The sequence below is a fragment of the Hoplias malabaricus genome, chromosome 4 (genome assembly GCF_029633855.1).
Source record: "Hoplias malabaricus isolate fHopMal1 chromosome 4, fHopMal1.hap1, whole genome shotgun sequence".
Lineage (NCBI taxonomy): Eukaryota > Metazoa > Chordata > Actinopteri > Characiformes > Erythrinidae > Hoplias > Hoplias malabaricus.
The window spans coordinates 50,465,273-50,475,359 of NC_089803.1; the positions used below are offsets into that span (position 1 = coordinate 50,465,273).

General features: G+C 38.3%; 1 protein-coding gene across 3 annotated transcripts in view; it reads left to right on the top strand.

Annotated features, from left to right (window-relative positions):
- Positions 1–9,118, top strand: part of flncb (filamin C, gamma b (actin binding protein 280)) — a 132,754-nt gene extending 123,636 nt beyond the window's left edge. For all 3 annotated transcript variants that reach the window (XM_066667997.1, XM_066667996.1, XM_066667998.1), the window contains 7 exons: positions 744–881; positions 1,092–1,207; positions 3,110–3,242; positions 3,547–3,723; positions 6,209–6,427; positions 6,811–7,017; positions 7,996–9,118. In XM_066667997.1, the coding sequence (XP_066524094.1) occupies positions 744–881; positions 1,092–1,207; positions 3,110–3,242; positions 3,547–3,723; positions 6,209–6,427; positions 6,811–7,017; positions 7,996–8,183 (1,178 nt within the window). In that variant the 3' untranslated portion in view covers positions 8,184–9,118. The remainder of the gene's footprint in view (positions 1–743; positions 882–1,091; positions 1,208–3,109; positions 3,243–3,546; positions 3,724–6,208; positions 6,428–6,810; positions 7,018–7,995) is intronic.
- Positions 9,119–10,087: the final 969 nt, after the last annotated feature.

The following is a 10,087-nucleotide window of genomic DNA, read 5'->3' on the forward strand; positions in this document are numbered from 1 at the left end:
TGGATATCAGGGAAGAAAATGACTCATTAAAATTATCCTTCTAATTCCAGGTAGTATCATTGTGTGCAATTAATAAGAAATGCCAGTATTTCAGGTTGACTATGTTCATGTATGTATGTATCTTTACACTTATATAGCGCCTTTCTAGACACCCAAGGACACTTTACAATCCACACTGCTCAGAACATTCAATCCACACACACACACGTTCCTCGTACTCTCGACCAGGAACGACCGTCCACCTGGAGGACTGCATCGGGCACTAGGGTTTAACCCAGGATAGAGCGCCAACCTATGTCTGGGCTCACACACATTCACTCACACATACAGACATTCATTCACACACCAGGACAGTTATTAGAGAAGCCAATTCACCTACCCTCCATGTTTTTGTGGGAGGAAACCGGAGCCCCTGGAGGAAACCCACGCAGACACGGGGAGAACATGGAAACTCCACCCAGATGGGACTTGAACCCAAGATCCCAGCGCTGGGAGGCAAACGTGCTCACCACTAAGCCACCATGCCGCCTTCATTAGTCTCCGCACCACGAGTCCTAGTTTGTGCATCTGACAAATCAGTGGCTATGTTACAATATAGAGAAAGCGCATATTGGAGTTATATTTTTGGCATAGAACTTACAATTATCCTCAAATTAAATAAACAAACCAATAGAGTTTTTATACATTCTCTTGGAAATAGTTCTTCCTACACTTTTGTTTTTGTGTTTTTGTGTGCCCTATAGCGGAGTTCAGTATTTGGACACGTGAGGCTGGTGCAGGTGGTTTATCTATCGCTGTGGAGGGACCCAGCAAAGCAGAAATCTCCTTTGAGGACAGGAAGGATGGCTCCTGTGGGGTAGCTTATGTGGTCCAAGAGCCTGGTAAAATCTGCCTAAACAAGCCATAAAGTTTTTATAGTTAATTAAATCTTACAAAGTCAATTTTAATTCTTGCCCTATGAACTCCTACTCTGTCAAGCATTGATATTATTCTCATTGGGACTTTCCTTAATCTAAAATAAAACAAAAAAATACAATTTTATTACTGGACTTGACTGAGACAGCTTATTTGATGGTTGCTTTGTATTTCAGGTGATTATGAAGTATCAATCAAATTCAATGATGAGCACATCCCAGATAGTCCATTCATTGTTCCTATAGCAACAGTGTCTGATGATGCCCGCAGACTTACCGTAACCAGCCTGCAGGTATAAACCTCTTGTTATCTGTCATCATATGCATTTTTATGTTATCTGTAAATATGGTGGACATAAGATGCAATAGAAAATATTTCAACTCCAATTGCAAATTAGATATATTAGCAAACTTTATATTAGATTTAACTTTATACTTTTATATTTTATATTAGCAAAAACTTTCAGCTGTTTGCCATAAACAAGTCAAACAATACAAAAGCTCAAAACAACTAATCCTACAAATGATTTCTCCAAATTCAACACAAAATGCCATTTTCAAGGACTACTGCAGTCTCAGAATTATACGTCTTAAACAGAATCCCTCATAAGAGTGACTCAATCAGGTGTTGTTCAAAGCGCCTCTGATGCAACTAATCAAAGCGTTCATTAGTTGTATTAGGTACTTGAGATAAAATATATTACACACTGACTAGGTACTGACTAGGGATTTGTTGATTCTGATGTTTGTTTGCATGTTGGAAATATGGCTTAGTCAAGAGAGTTGTCCAAAAGTAAAGAGAAGAGATCATTTGTCTTGCACAATCAAAGAAATAGTAGCATAAACACTGAATATTCCTAGAGGTACAGTTGGAAGAAGCAATTGGAAGAAGAATGGATGAAGCTGCCATCAGATTCCTGAGGAAATCGGTAGTCAAAAACTTGACATGCAGCAAGATTTGGTAGCAGCAGGCACTGAGGTTTAGTTTGCACTGTAAGACACACAAATATTCTCCATGTCTGAACTCAATACATAGACCCTTAATAATCAAAAGCTCATGAAAAATCAACTCTAGTTTGGTCTAAATCTTATAAATAAGCCATAGATGTTTGGGATTCTGTTCTATGGGGCAATAAAGCAAAACTGAACATTTTTAGGCTTATCAAGGTGCCATGGTAGAGTTCAGTATTATGTTTGGAAGAGGAAGAATGAAGAATATGCAGAAAAATTGTCCAATTGTACTGGCTACCTGCACTGTGTGGAAAGCAAAATGGACTCTATCAAGCATCAGGAAATTGTAGGAGAGATTTTCATGCTTAATGTGAGGAAGCTGAAGCTTGGTTGACACTGGACCTTCTAATTGGACAGTGATTCCAAGCATATCTCAATATCTCTGGTGTCTGACTATGTATTGCATTTGCAGCTAGTTGTAACAGCAAAAGGGTGCTGAAAGTACTAAATATGCTTGTCAGGGTGCAGTTGATATATACTGTATATATGGCATTTAACATATATATGTGTGTCTAGAGCTATAAAGCAGAGGCGATTGATCTAAGACTGCAAGGGAAGCTCAGCTTCCCCTAAAATGTCAAAAAATAAGTGATCAAATATATACTGTTGTGTACATGTCATTGAATAAATATGCACTACAACGCGCTCAACTTTTGTTCAGAATCAGCTTCTTATCACTGGTAAAGACGCGGATTTCCTCTCAATCATTCCCGCAGTTTCACAGTGCTTTAAACAGTGAGGATGCTGAGCGTCCACAGAGTTCAATAGCGAAGCAGCGAAACGAGACTCTGGGGGTCTATGGGGCAGTGGGCTGGCCTCGGCTGGCCCGGACGCTCAGCTTCTGCATGATGATTGGATGATCTGTCTGAGGCTGAATCCCTTTTTGATTGACAGCAAAATGAGCGAATCAGCGATCCTTTGGTGTAAAGATCCAGGGGAGCATTACATTTTCATTCTGTTCTGAGCTTCCCCTCCTTGAAAGACCAGCATCTGCCACTGCTATAGAGTGTAGGGAATATCTGCAAAATACCTTAGATTTTCTTTGGTTCTCCTAAAATAAGTGCTTCATCTTTTAAACTCTATAGATCAGTTTCTGTATTCAACAATGGAAAAAAGCTAAAGAATTTTGCATACCATAAATAAAGAAGCAAGTTTAATTTTATTTTCTCTGATGTCATTCTCAGGAGATGGGTCTGAAAGTGAATCAGGAAGCTTCCTTTGCAGTGCAGTTGAATGGAGCCAGAGGAGTGATCGATGCCAAAGTGCACACACCCTCCGGTGCAATGGAGGAATGCTTCATCACAGAACTAGACAATGGTGAGCACACAAATGCACACATGCATACAAATAAAAGTCACTTAAATAGTCCATGTTTTAAAAGGACGGCACATTGTAACAGATATTTCTTTAAAAAATACCAGTATGTTGTAAGCAGTGAAAAACTTAGTGGGGACCTGTCCCCAATCCATGTAAAATTGGTTCTTCCAAATGCTGATTTGGGTTCTTTTTGAATGAGATTAGCCTTAAGTAGAATAATTTTTTTTTTCTTTTTGACAACAAGCCCCTAGAGTTGGGCTTTTGTGCCAAGTTTTCCTTGTGAGAATCTGTTTTTTCTCTGCAGATAAGCATGCAATCCGATTCATCCCACGGGAGAATGGCGTGCACTCCATTGACGTGCGCTTCAATGGAAGCCACATTCCTGGCAGCCCCTTCAAGATCCGTGTGGGTGAGCCAGGTCAGGCCGGAGACCCAGGAATGGTGTCTGCATTTGGGCCTGGTCTAGAGGGAGGAACCACGGGTAAAAAACCATAACAACTTATACAATAAAAAACACAAATGATGTAAATTTGTTTCAAACACAAACACTGACTAAAAATATATACTTTAAAACCAACCATCATCTGCATTCTCAATAAAACTCCACATTCTTAATAATGAAAGTTGTGACTGTCACCAGAGTGACATCTGGTGGCAAGAAAAAATGATTGCAGCCTGCAGATCAACACTGCGTATCTTGTTAATGCTTTGTGGTCTTACAGTTCAACTCGTGTCCTGATACGCTGAAAATGACTATTATTAAAATGCTGCAATAAATGCTTTAATTTTGTCATTGTTGATTATAGAATGTATAAGGCCTACAGAAAATCAATATGAGCTATATATTTGCAACCAACTAACCACTCATATGTGAATCATGAAACCATGATTTTATAGGGAACAATGAGGGGTATATAGGAATATAAATGTCGTCTACAATGTTGGAAAATATTCTACGGAGCCCCTAAAGGGACTGGGTGAAAATAAAAAAACACTATTGATTTTGCGTTCCCTCGCAAATAGTTTTGCATTCCCTCGCAAACATAATTGCGTTCCCTCGCAAATACTTTGTGGGCTCCGTAGTACTGTGCTTGCTGTTCGTGTCAGGTGAACTATGGAGCAGCTCGTTGAATTTTACTTTGATCTTGGACTGAAATATAAAGACAGCATCTCTTCTGAGCAGGAAACATGGATATGTTACTGGGGAGCGCCAACTGAAACGTTTGGTGCTGTGTTGTTAACTGCTATGAAATGAGGATGAGAAAATTTAAAGTGCAAGCGCATGGACAAAGGTTACGGAACAGTACAGAGATACAGACAATGAACACAGTTTCCAAACAGTGGGAGAGAAAGGGGATAAATAAATGTGTAGCTATTGGTAGTGTATTGGAGTAATGTGTGTAAAAGTTTTTGGCAGAAAATGATATCCTTTTTACTGCAGCTTTAAAAAACAGAATTCCCAGATAAAACGAAATGCATGGTGTAGCGACCGGCTCTAGCTCCACAGCCGTGTCTGGAGTCATCGCGCTGAGCTACGTCTCTGCAGCGTGCCCTGAGATCTCTGTGTGTTAAGCCACTACCTTACACCCTCCATCTTGTTATTGAATGACCGGACTTTTAAGAGAGTTTTGCTTGGTAAAGGTTTTTCGTTAAGATTCTTAGCTTGACCCCTACCCCAGTCAATAACAATAAATAAACCCAGCCGTCCACACTTTTACTTTCTTTCACGAAGCCGCCTACGTCTCATACACCTGTTACTATGGAGATACGTGGAGCTACGGCGTTCTGACTTGCACTTGTTGTTCACAACTTCCTCTGATGTTAGGCAGTTCCTTGCAGATGTATGAACGATTCGCACTGGCAACGAAACTGTGTGTTAGTAGAAATAAATAAATACATATATAATCTCTGTTTCAAGTGGCTGAATTTCCCTGGAAACTGCAGTGTCCTGATGTGTTAAATGAGTCACGAAGACAATTGTGTATCATAAAACATTTGCAAATGAGCGCAATGCATTTTGCGAGGGAACGCAAAACGTTTTGCGAGGGAACGCAAAACTATTTGCGAGGGAACGCAAAATCAATAGTGTTTTTTTATTTTTCCCCCAGTCCCTTTAGGGGCTCCGTAATATATTCCACAGAAATGGCGCTCAAAATTTTACTGTTCCTTAAATAGTCACTGTACGGGATTGCGCCAAAAGTTTGAACAAGTCCCGTACATTTCCCTTGATTCAGTGACGTTTTCGAAGTTTCAAATGTCATAGTCACATGAGGATAAGAGACTCGATACAAGCTCCGGTACACTGTGTCGAATCAGCAAGTGTTGGAAAAGTGACATGAGCTTCAAAGCTTCGGTATTAAAGTCCCTATTAAATATAATTGTTGTTTTTTAATTTTTTCAATTCTAAATTACACTTTGAATGTGTTAAAGTTGCCCTATGTGAGATATAAAAAGGAAAAAAAAGCAATATGGTATGTGATTGCTGCCGAGTCCTTCTGTAATAGACAAATTTGAAAAGTAGAAGTCAGGTCTGATTTTTGCAGACCTTTTTCAAATGATGTCATATATGCAGTTGAAAGTGTTGCAGTTTTTCAAGTATATTTTTGCCCATTCTGGCTTGATAGACTCATCTGCAAACAGCACAAAACAATGCACTTACGACCATCATAGAATTAACGTACGCCTTCTCCTTGCATAATAGAGTTTCAGGTTACAATTCTTGATTCAGCAATAAACTGTATTAAGTGAAACTTTTCCAAAGTAATCCCAAGTCCATGTGCCTATGTAAACGTAACTAGCATGATGGTTTGTCATTCAATGAATTGTAAAGACGTATGCCTAGTAATCCTGGTTATAATAAATAATAATATGAGAAAGTTGGAGGAAAAAAATCTGTTAAAGTTGGAAGATGGGCTGTGAGAAATCTAAATGGGAAATGAAAAATCTCTTTTGACCATCTTTTATAGGTGTGCCCTCTGACTTCATTGTAAACACATGCAACGCTGGATCTGGTGCCTTGTCCGTGACCATTGATGGGCCCTCTAAAGTAAAGATGGATTGCCAGGAGTGTCCAGAGGGCTACAGGGTCACATACACGCCCATGGCTCCCGGCAACTACCTCATCTCCATCAAATACGGAGGGCCACAGCATATAGTTGGCAGCCCATTCAAAGCTAAAGTTTCCGGTGAGAGACCATACAGTTGAACTGCTTTTGAGGGGAAAAAAAAAAACTTTGTATTTACTCTGAATGGTTGTACCCCTGTAAAATGTGTGTCATGAATATGCAGCCTGGTTTGAAAAGTGTTGTTAGTGCTTGCAGTCTCACCATTTCCTCTGTTGTTACTTAACATTGGCTTCTTCTGTGCGCTGTAGCCTCTGCGTGTGTGTGCTGGAGTTTAAAAGGGAAATATTCAGCCTATCCCAGAGTTGCATTTACTCGAACAAATCCAAGTGCACAATGGAAAATTAGGGGCTATTATATTATTAACCCAGAAACAAGTCATTTTTTATTTGTGGAGAGCAGGGGAGTTTAAAAAAAAAAAAAAAAAATGTTATTTTTTATTGTAGGTGCGCGTCTCTCTGGTGGGCACAGTCTCCATGAGACCTCATCTGTGCTAGTAGAAACAGTAACAAAGTCATCTTCTGTAGCCAGCTCTTTTCCTTCCCTGCCCAAGTTTTCTTCTGATGCCAGTAAGGTGATCTCCAGAGGGGCTGGCCTCTCCAAGGCCTTTATTGGTCAGAAGAACACCTTCACAGTGGACTGTATAAAAGCAGGTAAAAAAGAAATACTTGTTTAAAAAAGTCTTGCTGATCAAAGCTACCATGCTATAGACTCATCTCACTTGTCAAAAAGAAATGTTGACTTAAAATACTTTTAAAGTTGAAATTTCAGCAAAGTCATGTAACCGTTACCTCACTTGTTACATCTTTGATGAAATATATAAAAGTTTGATGCACTATGTAGTCTACATTCAACAGTCCATATATTGATACTAAGTAGCAAAAATGCCACATTTTGAATTGATCCATGTATTAATCCTACTGCACTTAGGCCTGTTTATTGCCAATTAATACATAAGGAATGTTCCAGCTCATACAGTTTTTTTTTGTTTTTTTTTTTATCAAAGTACAACTAAATAAAATGTATGCACATTAGGTAAAACTTCAGAAAGGTTAATTAGTGGACCTTAGTGGATGTTATTATATGCCTTCCATCAAAAACTGTATATATGCTAATATAATTTATGATTTGTTTGACCAGAGGAGGATGGGTCCCCATTTTGAGTCTTGGTTCCTCCCAAGCTTTCTTCCTCTGGCTTTGAAAGAGATTTTCTTTGCCAGTGTCACTTTTGGCTTACCCATCATGGGCTACTAATTTAGATTTTGTTTTAATTCTCAATTTCTGTAAAGCTGCTTTTTGAAACCATCAGGTTGTAAAAAGTGCTATACAAAAAAATCCTTGACTGGATATGTGGCAATCATAATAGCCTTCTGGACCTTGGTGGAACTTCTTGCCAACATGGGAAAAAATTAAATAAAATACAATAAAATTGTGAGCCCTTTCAGTGTACAGCTTGTGAAGAAGACATGATTTAATATATCCCCAACTAATAACAATAAGAGAAACAATAAGAGAATTGTCAGTCGGCATTGTATAGGGCGTGTAATTGGATGATGGTGTATCACGCTCTTACAAACCTAAAGCAGACTATCTGTTTTTGCACATATTAATGGTTGTCCTCAACTCCACAGGAACAAACATGTTAATGGTGGGAGTGCATGGGCCAAAGACACCATGTGAGGAGGTCTATGTCAAGCACATGGGCAATAGAATGTACAATGTCACCTACACAGTCAAGGAGAAAGGAGACTACATCCTCATCGTCAAATGGGGTGATGAGATGGTCCCAGGCAGCCCCTTCCATGTTACAGTGCCTTAAAATGGATCTCCTTCACCTCCCTCCAAAACCCCTCTTATTGTCTCTCCCTCTCCACTATGCAAAGACTCCACTGCTGTGTCCTGAGGGACGTACAGCAACCTCTGATGGCGCCAAATCATTTTTCTCAAGTTACTATCTTACTGTCTGAAGAGCAATCAAGATAACATCAAACAAACAGCATCGCCAAGCTTCTGTAAAAATGATCCACTCCATTTTTATAGGGTGTTGTTGTCACAATAATGCTGTCTTCATTGTTCTTCTATTTTGTTTGTTTTTTTGCTAATACTTTTTACTCTATTTTATATTTTTGTGATGCTAGAGTATGTATAAAGATTAGTGAATGGTATTGAATCATACAATAGACGTTGATGTGATCTGAAGAATTGTTTTGTCTAAGCACCAAATATCAGCACTCCTACTATGATTGAAACTTCTATAACGCCCATAAGCAGAAAGAAATTCAGCATTATTTATTTATTTTTTTTCTCTTTCTCTGGCAATCTTTTATTTTTTTAATGAAGAAAACACAATTAAATCTCTTAAACACTAACAGCTGGTTTCCCAGTTTCCAATAGTCAATGCTGAAAAATATCACTACTAGAGACAAGCTGAGAATGTTTTCCTAGCTTAAACTAGGACTAAACTGCCCTGCTGTCCCACAGACTGTTCCATGTTACTGAGCAAGTCAGATTTTGTACCACTTCTGAATGTTTCAAAATTTATGAATGATTTAGCAAGCAGTATTGAAGAGTAACTTTTATAGTGATTTTATATATAAAATAACGGATATGTTTTGAAATATCTTACTGTTTGATAACCTTGACCTGGTGTTTGTCAGGCATATTAAATGTTTAATTCCTAATCTGTATTTCAAAATGTGTTTTAGTGTCTGCTCTCCAAAAGCATCTCATTAAAGATTGTGCAAAATGCCCTCTACTGGCTAATGGGTCTATTACAAGTAATCTTGAGACTTACAAATGGATCTTCCTTCCAATTGTTCACTATGAATCAAATCAAATAAACATTGTCCATTAAACAAATAAATGAACAGTTTAGAAGATTATTCCTAAACAAATTCTAGTGCTTATTTCTGGGAGAATCTTCTTTAGATTTATAAGGAATATTAAAAAATACATCAAGCTATTGTATAATGGCAAAGATCTACTTAGAGCTGTGGGAATCTGTTGTTTATAACTGGATGGGCAATATAGTGATACATAAATTGTATAATAAATTGTATTTAACATATAGGTTATGATATGGCATTACATTACTCTGGAGAATAGTTTCACTGCCCTCTAGACCAGTGGTTCTCCAAGTAGCAAGAGGTAGTACACCAGATGAACTTGAAAAATGTACTATAATTAAGAGATAAATTAATAACTGAAAATCTAAAGTTTTCATGAAAATTACATGTTTCACGGGGTCTCATAAAAATCTGTGTTAAAAAAAAATACATAAAACGTAGTTCATTACGTCTGTAAGGGAAAGTGGCGAGGGATGGCAGGACAGGAGTTCCCTGTGTTTTTCCACCGAGTGAGGGAACGCGATCCCCAGTAATTTGTGAAATCCATGAAAAGAAAGCCCATTTTCAGCTCCTTACTGGCCGTAAACAATGGTTAGAGACAGACGTAATCTGTGGAAACAAGAACCACAGACCGCCCCAAGACCAGCTCCAAGAAACACTGCGCTTCCTTGACCTCCTGAGACAAGCGCCGAGAGCTGCTGTAAGCATATATATATATATATATATATATATATATATTATTTCCCATAAATGTATTATATCTATATTTTTATTAATTACCTTTGATTAATTTTGCATTTCAAGTTTTGATTTCAAGTAAAAAAGGCAACAAAAACATGCAACATTTAAACCAATTTTGTCTTATGCCCCCCACCTT